The sequence below is a fragment of the Sander vitreus genome, chromosome 23, assembly GCF_031162955.1.
Source record: "Sander vitreus isolate 19-12246 chromosome 23, sanVit1, whole genome shotgun sequence".
NCBI classification, from domain to species: Eukaryota; Metazoa; Chordata; class Actinopteri; order Perciformes; family Percidae; genus Sander; species Sander vitreus.
Window position 1 is genome coordinate 14,698,768 of NC_135877.1, and position 18,570 is coordinate 14,717,337.

Below are 18,570 nucleotides of genomic sequence, written 5' to 3' on the forward strand. Positions count from 1 at the left end.
GTAGCGTTATGTGATATGAACTCATCAGCCCCTTATCGCTGCTGAATGACATAAACATTATGTAAAAGATATGAAGTTGCTTGTGTTCCTGTGTTGAAGTTGCCCCCGTTGATGGGAGTTCTACTGTAGGTGTGAGTGCACTCAGTCAGAATCAATAGCTCTCATATTTACTTGCAATACGATCCACACTCTCTCATAAATCCAGGGCTCCCTTTCTCACTGTGATTGCGCTGTATTGTAATACTCTCCCGCCTTCTCTGCTGTTTGAGGTCCACCGTGAGAGTGTTTTTTTCCTGTGATCGTTTCAGATTAAAGCAATAGTGTACAGCTGTGGGCTTTGCAGCCGCCACTCTCACAGGCATCCTGTTTGACACTGTGGGTTTAAGCCAGGGTTAGGGTTATGCTAAAGGGACTGGGAGAGTGGCACCCACAAGCCCTGCAGCCGCCCTACTGAAAGTGGTTACGGAAACATTCGCACTTAAGCACATGTGTGCAAATACTCGTGTATATGCTACATGTGTGTATACTCACTCACAGCTATCAGTGCTGACTGCAATCCATACAGAGGCTATTCAGTTGCATTACAGATCTTCTGGCAACCACATGGAGCTGCTGCAGTGAAACAGGTGCTTATATACTGTAGTTTAATACATAGCAACCAGGAAAGAGGGATAAAAAAAGTTGTGATGTGGTGAACGTAATATACATTTACATGACAATGTGTATAAAGCTGGAATGAGGCTTCTCCAGGCTGCGTGAATGTACACGGGTCTCGTACAGACGTGTTTGCTTGTGTGTTTATTTCCTACCTGTACGGATTATGACGTTTAGTAAACCACAATGTAAAGAAAGGTAGAAGAAATCTGGAAATGGAAATCAGTTTCACATTGGAGACCATGTAAACTAACCACTTTATCAGTGAAACAAATGTAAAAGAATGTGTATCCCACTATAACTTTTGCTAGGAAAGTAGAAACTTCTCCATAATCATGAAGGTTATGAGTTGAAGTGAAGATTTAAAGTATATACAAAATAAAATACTTGATGGTAGGGCAGAGACTGCATTATGGAGGGTTATACAAAAACAGTTCGTTTTACGATTAAAAAGATATGATTAATGATTATGAATAATACTAAATTCAATAACACAGGACAGAAGAATAAAAGCATTTATTTGATGTATGTACCATGCGTTACTTTCCAAAAAGTTGTGACATTTGTTTCCAAATTTGTGTTGTTGTTCAGCAGGAACAAGTCGCACTATCACTTATATTGATCAAGATAAATTGTTAATCCTAATTTTCACATTTTGAAAAATATCACCTTGAACTCTACACAGCAATGTTCAGTAAAGTAGGCCTAATTAGGATTTACCAGCAAACAAACTATGTAAACTAGTAAATTAGATTACGTTTACAAAAAAAAAGGATACGATCCCAGTCCTAGTACGAAGTGAGAGACAAAGAGTCATAAATGCAAGCAGCTGTCCACAGCTGTTTCATGAGCAGCAGATCTTCACTACGGTTGCCAATGGATGCGTCACATCACCTGAAAGCCCTTTCAACACAAGTCATGAGACACTAAAGCACAAATTCAATCCACCGCTGCAGCACACCGCAGTCCCCTGCTCATGCCCCTTTCCCAAACACACACTTAATAAATCACACACCAAACCTAAATCTACAGTGACGTCCCCTTCCCACATACACACTCACAGTCCACAGACGGTCTTTGACCCCTCACCCTCCCACTGACTATTGTTTCTGTATGTTGTTCTCTATATTTAATGCATGCTGGACCCTCTCAGTCAGGTCATGGTTGTCCAGAATGCCAGGTATGTGACTTGACCACTTTGGTACTTTGGTTCTGTTTGGTTGTCAGTTGGTGAAGGTAACAAAACGTCCAAATTGTTTTCTAACTGATCGGAAGCTTATTGATACAAATCAGTTTGTTCAGTTCCACTAACTCCCTTAAATTGTGCCTTTTCCACGGTCCCCATATTCTCATGATGTTCCACTCACCTTTAGGCTTAGCATTGCATTTTGGAGGAGTTGAATCCCTAAATATTAACATATACCCATCTCCTTAACACACCATTAATAAACCTATATTCCCCTGTGCTGAAAATTCACTTTTCCCCAGCTAACTGTTGTCTGTTCCTGGTAGATGGTCTGTTTGTGTTCCTAACCATTGTAATTTGAAATCCTAACATTGAACCTGACACCCTTTAGTTTGTCCCTGTTTTGTGATTAAAATCCTTCAGTAATGTCCTACATCGTGCCCTGACATCGTACTGTACCCTTGATGCCCCGCCACATTCAATACACACTCCCATTATTTTGCTCTGCAGTCCTTATTCATCCCATTCCTTTCCAATATACAGTAGACTGTTCTTGTCTTTCCCAAACTAACTCTTACAGACATAGTCATATCCTACAATCTTAAATAAAACCCTACACACTGCAAAAAAACATCCATCTTAACAAGTCATTAATTTGATTTCAGTGAGTTTGCTGTGATGTAAAATGTTTTTTTCTTCACTCAAAACAGGTGAAATAATTTGTCAGATAATGCTATTGTTTCATATGTAAATTGACTTTTTTGTGTCAACTTTTTTTCCTTCTTCTTTTGTTTGTAATTAATTTATCAGCAGAATTATTTACCTGATTGAGTTATTGGCACTTAACAAAATAAACAAGAATTTAATCAGAAGTAAGTCAACCTCTCTTTCCATTCTGACATACATTTTTACTTGTTTTGGTGACAGTCACATTTCATTAGACTAAATGACTTGATGGACATCAAAATGGACTTTTTTGCAGCAGGTCCTGACATCATACCCTGCCGTCCATGCACGTAGGCCCATACATTGTTACCGTCCAAACAATGTGCATCACATTCATGCTTTCCCTTCTACTGTCAAATTGTGCCCAATATATTGTGCTTACTGCATTGTGGTGGCCCACTATCCTCTGGGGCTTTTGCATCTCTGTGACCATGTGTATCTTGTTGTGATATGTTCCCCCGCCAGTGCTGAAAACAAGAGGAGGTCCAAACACGCAGGCAAGAGTCTCAACCCCGAGTGGAACCAGACTGTCATCTATAAAAACATCCACCTGGAGCAAGTATGTCATCATGCACACATTTCTCACAGGCATAGCGGCACACATTCAATGGCACAGACCTGGGTCATATTAACTTAAATGTTGTGTAGTATACTTTCTATAACTCTAAAAGGCACAAACAAGAGAACTCACAATGTGCCAACATTTCATGTTAAAAATTATGATATTGTCTTTTCTCTGCTGGCATGATGACTAGCATTGTGGCCATTGGTTTTAGTAGAGCAGATGGATATGCCATTGGGATTTAATTATATCACTTTAGATCCCATTTTAGATTCACTGGACCCATATCAATCACAGCAAATCTGTGTTCTGTTATCTGTTTTTTTTAGGCTGCTGAATGTCTGCTCCCACTTTAAGCCCAGATCATATGTTTTTTTCTCTAAGGTTTATTTTGCCATTTTCTTATGCACTATTGTTACTCACTAAAAAGATGCATTAACTTTAAATCTGTGCGTGTGTATCAGCTGAGGAAGAAGACCCTGGAGGTGAGCGTGTGGGACTACGACAAGTGCTCCTCTAATGATTTCTTAGGAGAGGTAAACCTTTTTGACATTCACTTTAGTGGTGTACCACCAATACATTGTTATGCATATGACTATTAAACTGCTGTGTTTGTTCCTAGGTCCTTATTGACCTGTCCAACACGGCCCAGCTGGACAACGTCCCACGGTGGCTTCTCCTGAAGGAGCAGAGCGAGGGGGACCACCACCGGCGCTCCCACTCAGGCCAGGGCCGACACACTTCCTCTAAAGCCTCCTCACAGCACTCCTCCCCTAAAACCACTGGCTCCGGACATGACAATCAGGATTCCCCAAAATCATCTGTCATCAAGAGCCGAAGCCACGGGATCTTTCCAGATCCGGCCAAGGGTAGGACATGATGAAATTGCCTCACTTGCTTGACTTTTCACCGTCACCCCCTTACAACCGTCTGTACTCTGCTGCTTCTGCTATTTCTGTTTCCCTCTTCTCTTCATGTACTCTGTTTTTCTTTATTCTTCACACTTCTCTTACTCTGTGCTCTCTTCCTGCCGCTGCTTCTCTCGTCTGTTTCTCCCCACTATCTCTGTGTTTCTCTCTCACAGTCTTTTCTTTCTACCAGCACCTTCCTATGCCCAATTTTGCACACCCATCATAGCTTCAGCTCCATGCTTTTTGCTTTCTCATGGTCTGTTTTCTTGGTTGCCATGATGCCACCCAGCTCAGAGGCCTAGCCTTAGCTTCCCTCTATCTTTCTTCTAATACAGAGGGCAACATGACTGTGGAAGGCTTTGAATGCTCCCCAAATTTAGAAAAATAACCATCAAATTTAATGAGGATGCTTGAAGATCATAGACGTAAATAAGGCAGTTACCATGTTGGCTAAATTAAGTTTCTCACTAGCCAGCTACTTACTCACCACAGGTACACAAAAGGTAACCGCCTCTAAGTTCACTAAAGTAGAAAATAGCTTTTTTGGTAATTTGGTGAATTTGGTTGTTTTAGACACGCAGGTGCCCACTATCGAGAAATCTCACAGTAGTCCTGGCACATCGAAGCCTTCCCCGTCCGAGGGCCACAGCCAAAGCCAAAGCCAAAGCCATGGACACAGCCAACACTCTCGCTCGCACGGTGCTTCTCGCTCCAGCAAAAGTGCCGCACGGCAACTCCATCAGGACAGCAGCACTGGAAGCGGCGGAGGCGCTGCCATAGCAACGGGCGATGCCCCACAGCAGTCACAACAGCAGCCGCCTCAACGCCTCCAACCAAGTAAACCAAGACGCAAATAAAGCCTACGCAGCATGGCCTCCTCGCACTCATCTGTTCTACCTTCTGTACCTTCTTCCTTTGGTTTCCTTTTCTAGTCTTGGTTTCCCTCACCCTTTACACCCTCTGGTCCTCTCCCCCGTTGTATTCACAGTGTGTCAACCTCTCACCGCTTTTCTTCTGTATGTACTCACAAGTGTGTGGAGCCAGCAGCTCACCTGTACTGTAGCACACTGTCTTTGACGTTCCTAAGTTTGACCCATTTTCAATGAAGCCAAAGAGGCGTAATGGTTGCTTATTGAAGGCCAGTTCTAACTACTTAAAATTACCATTTAAAAAAGTAAACAGGCTATAGGCTAAGGCTCTTATTCTCTAATGCTACTTCAATATGAAGTTAAACAAATAATTACTTTTACCGTGGTTGAAGAAACTGTTTTGAATAGAATTGAAATACATCATCATTTACTAAGGATGACAGTATGGGGAAAAAAAAATCTGAAAAAGAGACATCAGAGTTGCACAACATATTCTGAAGGAACAAATCAGCAAATCTGTCAGTTACTGTCAGAGCACAGCGACATCTCCAGCTCTCTCAAATGACAAGACTAGAAAATAATAAACGTTGGTTCAGTTAATGGAGCAGAGTTCGCCAGGAAGAAGTTTTTGCTTCCATGAGAAGTTTCTGTCGCCAGCTAGCAGTTAAATATTTTTGATTTATTGATCCAAGCAGGAAAACAGAAGAAAGTTGCAATCCCATCCCCTCCCGAAAATATCATTAACCTCTTTTAGTAGTTTTCATTTTTGAGTTCTTTTTTTATTTCCTTTTCTTTAACAAACGACGACCAGCTTTTCTGAAGCTCCTCCACTGAGATGGCTGTGCATGAAGTCCGCTAACCCCCTTTTTTGTTTGAACAATTATCGGACTCACAATGCACCCCAGTCGATGCTGCACACCCACGCCTCCTAGTGACATGCAGGAGGGGCGAATGTGCACTGCACACTGTGGCTGCATGTGATTGACAGTGAAGCTGGTTGCCTTGGTGAAGATAAACCACTTTCTGAATATCCATCTCGCTCCTCCCTCCTACCATCTTAAACTTCGACCCCATGACCTTTGTTTCCTGCCGTTGACCCCCGGACACCTGACCTACGCCTGCGAAAACAAACACATCCAGGCCAAAGAGGCCGCCTCTCACTGAGGTACCAGAGACACAGCGTAGTGGGCGTGCTCACCATTCAGAGAGCCCAGTCTGATTGGCTACCTGCCCTGCCATCTGTTGTGTCGGCCAAAGGGAGCAGAGCAGACGGCAGACACCTGACCCTCAGGAAAGCCGTGTCAGAAGAGAGACCACAGAGGACCGGAGGTGAGAGTTTGCCCAAGAGTCTCCTCTCTGTCGTGTGACTGAAGCAGAGATGGAGCAAGGAAAGAAAGAGAGAGAGTGAAAGAAAGAGAGGATGTGATGCTACTAACGCACACCTGCAGAAAGAGAGAGGGGAGTCTTACAAGCTAATTAGAGAGCCAGGAAGGGAGAGACAGAGAGAAAGTTGCACTCAGCCACATCACCAGAGATTCATGCAGCGAGACACGCTTTCTTACGGCCACCAACACAGTTTACTAATACCAGGAAATGAATGTCTTATATTGCTGTATGATTCACTGAGAGTTAACACTGGGCCACTGACACATCTGCTACGTCACAACTCCCCAATTGCTTCATTGAACTGGTATTAGTGAGCTTTAGCATCAATGACGTGTTGAGTGGCCTAAAGAATAAACGTGTCGGCATGGATTCTGTTCTGCACCACATCCACGCATCTCACATCATTCATACTCACACTGCCTGATCCGCTGTTTGAGAATACAGTGTTGACATTTAAACATTTATGTCATAAAGAATAACATCTAAAATATAGTGCATGTAAACAATTTTTTTTAAAACATTTATTAAAAAAAAGTACATTCAAAAACATCATTTAATCTTAAACTATATTCATGTGATTTGATTTTTAAACTAAAGTAATGCTGAGATTTAGATATTAGATGATTATTAATAGTTCATATAGATGACTAACAATTTCAGTAGGGTCTACTTGCCTCTTGTTTGGTCTACTTTTGCATAAACATTTATATGTGATGTTTCTCTGGATTTGTTTGTCTGTTTCATGTTAAAGCTTTATATGTGATGTTTACTGTCTTGTCTTTGTCTGGGAAAATTACTCTAAGTACACTGTTTGTCCATAAGCTTCTTGCTGATCCACAGTGTTTGTGTGCTATTCATTACAATCCAGTCTTTTGTGCTATAAATAAAACTTCCCTTTTGACTGCCAAACAAAAAAAAAAAAAGTATTAAGTTGATTATGATGGATTATAGTTGCTGCAGATATTAACTAATGCTTCTTGGCCCTAGTTTTTACAATCTTGGATCCGGCAGAGGTGCAATTTTTCTTCCTGTCTCTTTGTCGTGATGGGTGTGGTCGTATCTCTGCACAGCTCGGTCGAGCTACAGATCCAGTGATGCCCCGGTCACAGCAGCCTCATTGGACAGCGGCCTGAGTGGCAGCGCCTACAGCCTATTGGACGAAGAAGGAGAGACAAACGAGGTGGACAGTGCCATCTTCCAAGTGCCCCGACTGTGAGTCAGCTTATTCAGTACTTTTATCTTAAAAAGCCTCAGTTCCACCTTTTGGAAGTGCAATAAATGTATGCTTAAGTACTACTTTCACTACGCCCAGATACCTGTCCAGGAGATATACAGAACAATGCATTATACTAATTTTTCCCCCCTCTCGTTAGTGGAAAGATCCCAAACGGCACAGACGTGATGAAATCATCAATGGGACACGGTGACACTGAAGGTTAGAGATACATTACATGTATGTGTGTGTGTACATTCATACTTGTTTGTCTTGATGCCTTGTAGTATTAAAAACCCTTACACTAACTCTTTAAATGCATTTTTAACATTTTAGGACTGATCGTGATTTGAATGTATAAGTTTGAAAAGTTTCAAACTGTTGAATTCTAACAAAGCAATCTCAACTTTTACCACTATCCGGTACAGTATTTGCATTCAGATGTCCAGCCTCAAGAAATAGTAAATGTAGTGAAATTAAATGACTAATTAATTGATAGAATGTTAACCGTTTGTTTTTTCCCCTCTTTTGTCTTTCGTTGTTTATTGTAACATGTTTTTTTGTATTTTGTATTTTGTCTTAACTGTTTCCATTGCAAGTATTTGCATTATACATAGACCTATTAACTAATTAATTTACAGGTTATTTTCATTAATCCATCCTTGCTGATTTTGCTAATTTCTCGGGCCTGTCTGTGGAGTTTTGAGTCAAGTAATTATGACTAATTCAAAAGTGCAAAGATGACCTATAAAAGCTAGAAAGAGGTTCGTTATCTGACTTTCACATTTACATCAACGTGTGAGACCGAAGCTTAATACACACACGGAACATAACACATTTGTTCTAATCCGCATGGTGCCTTCATCTCTTTATCATCTCCTCTCTGTTCCCTTAGTCTTTTTGTGTCAATGTGTCTCCCTCTCTTAGGCATAAACACACACACACACACACACACACACACACACACACACACAGAGGCTACCCGTACTGCTACCAGGGTCTTGTTGACCCAGCTTTAAAAACTGTCATTTCCATTCAGTTTCCAAGGTAACCAGAAGTCAGGCAGAGCTCATCATAACTTCTCCCCATACTTGTTAAACAAATAAATGTGATTGTTTGCAGGCCATGTTTGATATTATTCATCATGAGGGTACACTTAGTGTCCAGTGGAGGGCAGTCACACGCAGAAGAGAACAGAGTAGCATGTAGTATGTACTGTATATCACTGTGCCTAGCTGATTTAATTGGTGTGTGTGTGTGTGTGTGTGTGTGTGTGTGTGTGTGTGTGTGTGTGTGTGTGTGTGTGTGTGTGTGTGTGGGTTTGTATATATTCAGGTAAGTCCCAGGTAATGGGGGAGATAAAGATTGCTCTGAAGAAGGAGATGAAGACGGAGGGTGAGCAACTGGTCCTTGAGATTCTTCAATGTCGCAACATCACCTACAAGTTCAAGACTCCAGACCACCTGCCTGGTAACATAAAACAACTTTATGCTTACATACACACTAAAAAATAACTTTGATAAAGTCACTAAAAAATTACTTTGATAAGGTCTTATCATGCAGGACTTACTTTATTACACTCTAGTTTGTTATTTTCACTTATGTTCACCACTTATGTCAAGACTTTCATTCAAAGACAATTATATGTGATACATATCATTTTCATCATTTTAATATTTGACAGCTGAGAGGCCCACACTGTTTAGAAAGACAGGCATCTGACATCCCAGTTTTTCTAAATGCAGAACCACAGGTGTTGTGATAGTGTTTTCCAGCCAACTTTCCCTTGGAAAGCTGCATTAGACATTTACTTACTTAATGTATATGTGCAAGGTATGCACATATACATTATATTGTATAATATAATATTACTATAACTATTTCCAAGCCATGCCCAGATGGCCACATTTAGTTAACACCCAGGATGAAAAATTGTTAGACTGTAACTGTCTTGTAGTTTAGAAAACCAGAATCACCCTTAGTCACAGGGTGTACTGTGTTATCTAACCAGTGTTATCTACAGTATATACAACATTATTTAGATTACATGTGAACACTGGACAGACGTGTTTCTGGTGTACACAGCAAAATCAGACTTCTCTTCCCACGATAGAGCGCAGCTTTCCGGCCACCTCGCCTTTTCTTGTAATATTTACATCCTAATACACAAGCTGCCTGCCACTTGTTTGATTTGCATTTCCTTCCAGATTGTATTGGCACACAATAGTTTATTTCCATTGAAAGTATGTAGAAAGCACAGTATACCGTATGTTGCATTAATGCTTTATTGTTGGCTATGTGCATCATCTTTCTACACAGACATGTCAAGTCTTAGAGAAGTTTCAGCTCTCGTATTGCCCTCTTTTTACTGGCTTCAGAAAAAACTCAACCCCACTCCAATATTGATGACCAGAACCCATCTTAAACTACATACTTAAACATAAAATGTTTTAAATTTACTTTTTCACACATTTTGTCTGTATAGGCGAAATTACAAATTAGATCACTAGTGTTACTCTCCATGGGTATAAGGGAGATGGACATAAGTGCCTGGGTGTTGGTTGTGTGTTTGCATAATTCAATAAAAAGGGTTTGATTTGGGTTTATGTGCTTTTATTTTGTGATTAAACACTAAAAAAAAAACTATTAGCAAAAATATCCACACAGATTTGACAGTGTGTTGAATGTATGCATAGACAACATACAAAATGGAAAAATGGCACCAAAAATAATATATCTCTTGTATAAAATGCCCCTGGGCTTCACCCACGCCAAAATCACATTCATTCAGTATGATGTCAGCTTTACATTTGTGTGTGTGTGTGTGTGTGTGTGTGTGTGTGTGTGTGTGTGTGTGTGTGTGTATGTGTGTGTCCGTGTCCGTGTCCGTGTGTGTGTCCACAGATCTTTATGTGAAGCTCTATGTGGTGAACATCGCCACCCAGAAAAGGATCATCAAGAAGAAGACCAGAGTGTGTCGTCATGACCGCGAGCCATCTTTTAACGAAACTTTCCGCTTCTGTATGAACCCCGCCGGACACTCTCTACAGGTAATCTGTAACACAAGTACACACACAGCAGAATGAGAGCTACATATTTTAAGAATATATACATTCTGTTATTATTCATACACTAACAGCCAAAGAAATGTTTAATATTTAAATATGATTATTCGCTTTCTTGCCAGGAGTTAGATGAGAACTTTTGATACCACTCTTGTGTATGTCTGCTGAATATGAAGCTAGAACCAGGAGACGGTTAGCTTAGCTTAGCATAAAGACTGGAAACAGGGGGAAACAGCTAGCTTAAAAAGTCTATTCCTGCATACATAAATCTCTTGTTAAACCTGGTTGATTCCTTTAAATCAACAATTATGACATACTGCTTTCTGTTCTTTTCACACCAGCTGTTCCTGGTGTCCAATGGTGGCAAGTTTGTAAAGAAGACCCTGATAGGGGAGGCCTATGTGTGGCTGGACAAAGTCGACCTACGCAAGCGAGTGGTGAGCTGGCACAAGCTTCTCACCAGCACCGCCCAGATCCACTCATAGAAGGAGACTCATTCTAAAAATAAATAAGCTTGAGAGGGAAAGAAGAGGTTTCTGTCATTTGGAGACTCTTAGGTTCAACATCTGTAACACTGATCCACTCTTGTTGTGCAGGGGAGAGGGTGGTTTGGGTACGGGATGGGGCAAAATATGTATTTCTTTAATCTTTCTTTCAGGGCTCAGAGTTTTTGAAGATGCTTATGTTCGTTCTGATGATGATTTCTGTCATGCAGGAAGTTAGGAGGAAGTACTTATGCGTTTACAGGAAATGAACACAAGTTTACAGGACGTACAGTGTACAGTTAGTGTGGCCAGGGCTGAGGAGAACACAGGTGCTGAGTTCAGAGGTCAAGCGCGGAATCAACCAGGTATTACACACTTTAATTCACAACACACACACACACACACACACACAATTATTAACAAATTTGCACACTTATTCACACAGAAGAGACATTTTAATTCTACAGGGAATGGACACATTCTAATTTATTTATTTAGATGTTTTATCCATGAAAGATTTTCCTCATTGCTTTATTATGAGCGCAGACTTTTATTGATTTACAAAGCATTTTGGGAATGAAATATTACAGACTCCGCTACGGAGACCTCGTATTTATTTTTGTATTATAATATTAGCGTCGAGTTCTATCATTTGTCTTCTCCTCAATTATTTAAGTACTTACAAATCTATCCTGGAAAGGAAACATAGTATATTTTATAACACACTACCTAGCATTCCAGTTCGAAAAAAAAAAATCTCAGCAAGCATGAATTTATTAACAAAAACATCCCCTTGTTCACTTTGGACCCAATCTTTATTCTCCTTAATTGTAAACTCAGTTCTATGAAATGACAATTATTGTTTGATAATGATCAATATTGATATATATATCAAATTGGACACTATTGTGAGTCTATTATCTATTTGGTGTGCAGTGTCACATGTTCTGCACAAAAGAAAATCACCTCTAAGGTTCACTTTGTAAATAGTGAAGTGTCATAGCTGGAAAGTAATTATAACATATATAGATATATATATATATATCTTTATCATAGACAATCGAGTCTTGATGATTGTGACATAGAGGTTTTATTACCCATGATGCCCCTTTGAATGTGAGACCTTTACCACATGAGATTTAAGTTTTTTTTTTTTGTGAGATCCAGGCACATTACGAATCTTATATCAGTCCTGCTTTTGTTCGTAGGAGCAGTCACCTCAACAATGCACGCTTTTGTGGTATTTTGCACTTATTTCTGCTTAGATTGTAAAACTGACATCATCATCCTGCTAAAAAATGAGATAGCAAGAGATTGTGTCCTTCCAGGGGGTGGAAGTAGAGAGGTAAAGTAAAACTATGACAAAATCAGGAGATATTATAGCGAACAAAAGACAAATGTGCCAGAAACCATCTATGAAAAAGCACTATTACCATTTTAAGATACGACTATTCCAGAAGCATGTTGATGTTTCTCCCAGCTTTTTGTCCTATATGTGTTTGTCTTGATATTACCACTCAATGTTGTGTCTTTAAAAGTCTACTCTGTCCATTATGTCTTGAAAAAGGTCCTTGTGTGTACTTGTACAGGGGTCAAGAGGCAGGACAGCTGGTTCATTCAGCATTTTTAGTCCAACTTAGCAGTGAAAGTTAATATCTGAGCGGTTTCTATTCAACATCTAGTGTAAAAAGGTGGTAACTGCATCTTGACTTGCCAGTAATGTCAGCAGAGAGAAAACATTTGTATTGATTTTTCTTTTGCACTGCTGTGTTTTAATGTCCTCCATGAAATGATTATTGCATCAATATGATTTTGTTTAGTTTAACATTGTATTTTGTATCACTTCTCTCTTTATTTATTGCCTGTGAGACTACTTCATATGTTGTATTATATTTGTTTACAGTACATATCAGGTGTACATAAAAATAAGTTGAGGTATTTTGTTTTTCTACACAATGTAGTGCTTGTTTACAAGGTTAAGACGGCCTAAAACTCAGAGAACCAACTTTCACTAACACACTCTCACATACGGAAATTAACATGCATGGATCCTAAATTTCACATATTTCACGATAATAAAAAAAAACATTTCTATTCAAATGATTCCCATCTTTCTATGCATTCCCGCATTGAATAGTTTAATTTTCCAGTATGTGTATGAGAAATCACCAAAAAAGACAACATTTTAATCAATGGACTTTATACCTGAAATGAGTCGTTTTATGGTCAGTGTGTGTTTTTTTTGTTTTTCTTATTTTTATACCCATGTGCTTGTGTGTAGCATCTTCATGCCAAGTCCATGCATGCCATTGGCTCTAATGCATATCTCTTCTTTTAAGTGTTGTCTGTCTAAAAATATTGACTTTAAAATCTCTCGTAATACACAAAGAATGACACGCTCACACACACACACACACACACACACACACACACACACACACACAGACACACATGCTATCTCTCTAGTTCCAACCTTGTAAATACATAGCTTTTATACTGGGGTTTGCGGAGCAATAGGTCTTTTAGCAGATAAAAAAGGGTGTGTGATCATAGAAGTAAAAGGGAAGTTGTTTTTCTCTCGATCAATGTACAGTGGATGGACTGAGAAACAACCTTACGTCTGTCTATAGGGACCCAGATTTACTTGACCCTTTACACCAAACACTTAAGGTTTACCAGAGTCTATCTACACAGAAGTCTATCTTAACAACTCAAGCAGTTGCAGGATAATTTAAATGTGCTCACACTGGATGTTGCATGTTTCGTTGGTGGTTCATACTATTTTTGTGTCCAGATATTGTTGAAGAAAAAAATCTGAATGAGGTAGAGAAAGATATAGAATAAAAATAGACTTATAGAGGGTGAAATTATGAAGAAAACCTATTAAAGTTATTGATGATGTATGCTGACTGTACAAAGATTATGCTTGTAAAACCTATATGGTTTTTCACTTGTAAGTAAACAGAAAAAAAATCTACTGTCATGGTTTTGTGATTGTACACAGGAGGTATTGATAAATTATGCAAATTGTGCTGTAAAAATGGCTGTTGCCCCATGTCTAAATATTAAATATCGGTTCAAACGGAATGTTGTTTATTACATTATTTATCACAACACAGTTTTATTTTGAAAAATGTGGTGGTTTATTTTGGGTTATCTTTACTTTTCAGATTTCATAGCTGGTTGGATGTGATACCAATGATGTGAAGTAACAAAATGTAACCACAAGATGGTGCCATGTGCTTTCATTTTGAGAAAGAATTACAAGTCCATGGTAACAAATGTACAAGACCTACGTAGCTGTGGTACACCGACACAGGTGTTTTCACTTACTGGCTGATTAGACCTCTTCTGAAGACTGGGAGGGTGAGTGTTTGATTGACAGCTCCACTCTCTCCTGCAGCATGTCTCCATTCAACTTCATGGTCACATATGATGTGTGTCCATGGTGCATTTGCAAAGGCAGACCAAATGTTTCCAGTAATGTGTAATTTCCATAAGATCAAACATGGTTGTATTTCCTGCCGCTCATTTCATATTCTTTTTTTATAGCAGGGAAAAGCACACGCGTTACTAATAACATAACGATGGCTCTGTTCTATTCAAGTGTCCCAGTATGAGCCATGATATTTTGTACGTGATGCATGGAATTCAGCCAGCATTGATTTTCAAAACCTTATTTCATTTCCTGTTTCAGCTAGGTAAAATAACATCTTTTATTGTTTTCTTAGATACAACTGATGGGTGGTCTCCCCTCTTCCTTGTCCTCTTCTTTACTTGAGCAAGATTAGGACAACAGTGACATTGTTCTCCAATGCTTGTTTCCAAAGGCATAAGACCCTATGCTTTTTTTACTCACTCAGTAAAACTAATAGATGTCCTCATTGTTGTTCTGGAAAGTCATAGAAACAATCAGCCGGAGTATTTATTTGCCTCCTTGTGTGTACTTTTTAAGTGGTCTTAAATCATGAGTGGCATTGGTCCTCTATCTTGGCAGTCCTAACATGGCAGTGTTGATTTGTGTACTCTGAGTTATTTGGAACTGATATCTCAAAGCCATTTGAGAGGACAGTGGTGGAGGGTCACATAATGGTAAAAAACCTGCAAAATAGGATTATTTCAAAGATTAGAAAAATGTCATCAACATTACTTATTTGTTCAAATGTAAGCATTGGCATTTAATATTCCACGGTGCATTTCATAAATTAAAGCTTTTATCCAATCAGATTTCTCCTCTGTGCTGTCTCTGGGTGAAAAATCTACTCTGAGGCCTTCAGAATTCCGAGTGAATCCCTCTGCTGTTTAAGCAAATAGGGACAATGTTGTTGATTGTCATATTCTTTAGCCAATCAAATTTCGAGTTCGTCCTGTTGGGCGTATTCTCTTACAGGCCAGAGCCATGACCTACGTCGGCATTTTTCGGACCAGTTCGTATACGGTGGCCGAGAAGCAAAACTAGCTAGCATCACATAACTGTAGCAGTAGTCTCGCTTTGCTAGACCTTCCTTTCATTTAGATTTTTAGATGTAAAGTTAATGAAAGAAGGACTATGGTTAACTGCTCCTCAGAGCTCTCTGCATGGTAAATTGAGACAGCTAGCTAGCTAGACTATCTGTCCAATCTGAGTTTTCTCACGCACGACTAAAGCAACTTTTGAACATACACGTTCCACCAAAAGTTCCTTCCCGAGGCTATTTTGCAGTGACTCCGTGCGGAGCCCATGACGATTGTGATTGGTTTAAAGAAATGCCAATAAACCAGAGCTCGTTTTTTTTTCTACCATGGCTGTGTAGAGACCCTCCTCTGCAGCATGTGAAGGAAGGTCTGGCAAAGCAAGACTACGTCCTGTCATACTGCGTGAAAGTGATGGCTTCAGTCACCGTGTATCCATGTCTGTGCAATAGTGTATTGAAACTCTCTTGTGTTAAATCACTTTATTCCACACGATAATGTCCTAGTGTCATGGTGAGGTTATTCAAAGGTGGATTAATCAGAATCAGAAATACTTTAATAATCCCAGGGGGAAATTATTTTTGTTACCACTCCAGGTATACAAACAACATATATTATCCAGACTTTTAACATATATAATAAAAACAAATATACAGTAATAATATATAAAATATGAAATGTACAATGTTAATGTGCAAATAAAGTGCAATAAAAAAGAAATGATTGTCTATGTTAAGATGATTATAGTGCAATAAAAAGGAGAAGTGATTGTCTATGTATGAGATGATTACAGAGAGGGGGTGTGTGACTCTCTGAGGTAGGCGTTATAAAGTTTAATGACCACAGGCAGGAAAGATTTCCTGTGACGCTCTGTGGTGCATCTGGGTGAGAGGAGTCTTCTGCTGAAGGTGCTCCTCTGCTGGGCCAGTGTGTCGTAGAGAGGGTGTGAGACATTATCCAAGATGGACTGAAGCCTGGACTTGCTGTATGATAGTACTGAACTGAAGGCCCAGGTGTACAATACACGGCCCGCCACTGTTGGATGGCCAGCTCTAACAGAAGTGAATTATTCTAAGACGATTCAAGCTCACAGACAAGCCAAGTAGTAGTGACCAGTAGACTGTCCTGTCCTCTGTTCAAATCTCTTAAGAGTCAGCCTTTATTTTGAGAACCAGATTCCACTGGATAAAGAAGGCTTTGAAAGATAACCCCAGTAGTTGTGGTGTGCTGGTTTGCAGTGTGTTTAGGGATTTATCAGAGATCAAGCCATGGCCAGCTTACGATTGCGTGAAGTCAGAGAGACTTGAAGAATGTGCCTGTAACCAGGGTGCAACAGCAGTTGATGAAAAACAATGACGCTGATGAAAAGGAATTAATTGTTACTTTGAGTTGCAGCCAGCAGCTTATAAGACTGGACATGTGTTGTTAACTTCCTGAGTTTGGCATGTGCTTAAATGAAGTATTTTTGGATTGTTGTTGTGCCTGATGATGAGCTGCTTAAAATACTTAAAGTATGCTCTATAATTTGTACAAATGTTACCAGCAACATGTTTAGATTTACACATTGGAAAAACCAGTGCACTTGAGAGCATTTGTTTATTTTTCTCAACATAATGTTGTGTTTCTGATTAATTTGCTCATTCCACCTTCATTTCTTCTTTGCTACTCTGTTGTCATCATAATGTACATCACATTTCAGAAGTTTAAACCCATTGTGCATTTTAAATACTAATATCCTGTATAAGTTCAAAATGTTTCACATTTTGTGCAGACACATTTTTAAGCATATTGTTTGATGGGAGCTCAGATTTAACAGTCAGATGCTTATTTCACACTCTTTATCTTATACTCATAGACAATTTGTATATTCTACAAACTTATACAGTGTTTATGCAGACTTGGGTTTAAAGTTTGGGTTGAGATATGAGTGCCAGCAGTTATATAATTCTTCCTGCAGGGGGAGTAAGAAACCCATTTTGCAGAGTCTCCCAATGGTCTCGATCTGAGATGATTTCTTTTGGACCTTTGACTTGATGTGTTCCTCCTCTGTTAAAAACATAAGGTCAGAATTACAAATACATTGAATGTTAGCATGTATTTTCCTTTGTTGCTCTTTATTTTCAGAGACAGACTGAGAGACATTACCGAGGGGTGTGTGTGTGTGTGTGTGTGTGTGTGTGTGTGTGTGTGTGTGTGTGTGTGTGTGTGTGTGTGTGTGTGTGTGTGTGTGTGTGTGTGTGTGTGTGTGTGTGTGTGTGTGTGAAGCCCCATGTTGGGAGGTGAATCCACAGCTGCAACTACAACCACCTGCTTCTGTCTGATGAGTCTGTTACAAAAAGAACACACACCATCTCAGAACCCTTCCATCCAAATTCTAGGCACAATATTCAGATTGTACTTCATCAACCGAGGACTGTAATCTGTTCTCATCTTGGAGCCTACTTGCACTCAAAAAGGAAAACTATAATTAATCCTATAATCGGTCAAAAGTTGCTGTTTAGGTGTATAGTAACTGTAGGTTTATAAGAGAAATGACACCACGAGAGATGAAATCAAATTATTTCTTCACATGTCTAAATCCGTGCTTCAGGATTTTGCTTTTACTAGCAGCAAAGAAAATGAGAACATTTTACTATATTTGTGTTTATGTGAAAACATGCCCAAACCACTGTTGCAAAGATCCTCAGTGCGTATCTGTGCCTTTTGAAAACGCCTCAGAGTGGAACATGGATCCACTTTCACCATTTCATAATAGAGTCATGTAATTGAGTTATTTTGGGTGATTCACTTTGCTCTTCCATGGTGTCCAAAGACCCTAATCTGTTGGGTGAGGCATTATGATGACTAAAGTTGGGACTCTTAATCATGGTTGATGATCTGGTGTAATTATAATCCTTGCATGGACACCTGTTGCAGACACCATAAATGGCTGCGATAGCTGTAGGGCTCAGTAAGCAGCAGTGAGTCTCAACTGTATTTTTAAATAGGAAAAACTATTTAAATATAGAAGAGCGCTGAGGCATTGCCACAAGCTGTATTCACAAAGTTTGACATCTGGCTG

At 39.5% G+C, this 18,570-nt stretch overlaps 1 protein-coding gene across 1 annotated transcript in view; it reads left to right on the forward strand.

Moving 5' to 3' along the window:
- The window catches only part of pcloa (piccolo presynaptic cytomatrix protein a), a 54,711-nt gene extending 43,562 nt beyond the window's left edge, over positions 1–11,149 (forward strand). The window contains exons 18-27 of the mRNA XM_078242644.1: positions 1,808–1,834; positions 3,032–3,125; positions 3,593–3,664; positions 3,751–3,997; positions 4,613–4,876; positions 7,365–7,506; positions 7,668–7,729; positions 8,843–8,977; positions 10,412–10,557; positions 10,914–11,149. Coding sequence (XP_078098770.1) covers positions 1,808–1,834; positions 3,032–3,125; positions 3,593–3,664; positions 3,751–3,997; positions 4,613–4,876; positions 7,365–7,506; positions 7,668–7,729; positions 8,843–8,977; positions 10,412–10,557; positions 10,914–11,057 — 1,333 coding nt within the window. The 3' untranslated portion in view covers positions 11,058–11,149. The remainder of the gene's footprint in view (positions 1–1,807; positions 1,835–3,031; positions 3,126–3,592; positions 3,665–3,750; positions 3,998–4,612; positions 4,877–7,364; positions 7,507–7,667; positions 7,730–8,842; positions 8,978–10,411; positions 10,558–10,913) is intronic.
- Positions 11,150–18,570: the final 7,421 nt, after the last annotated feature.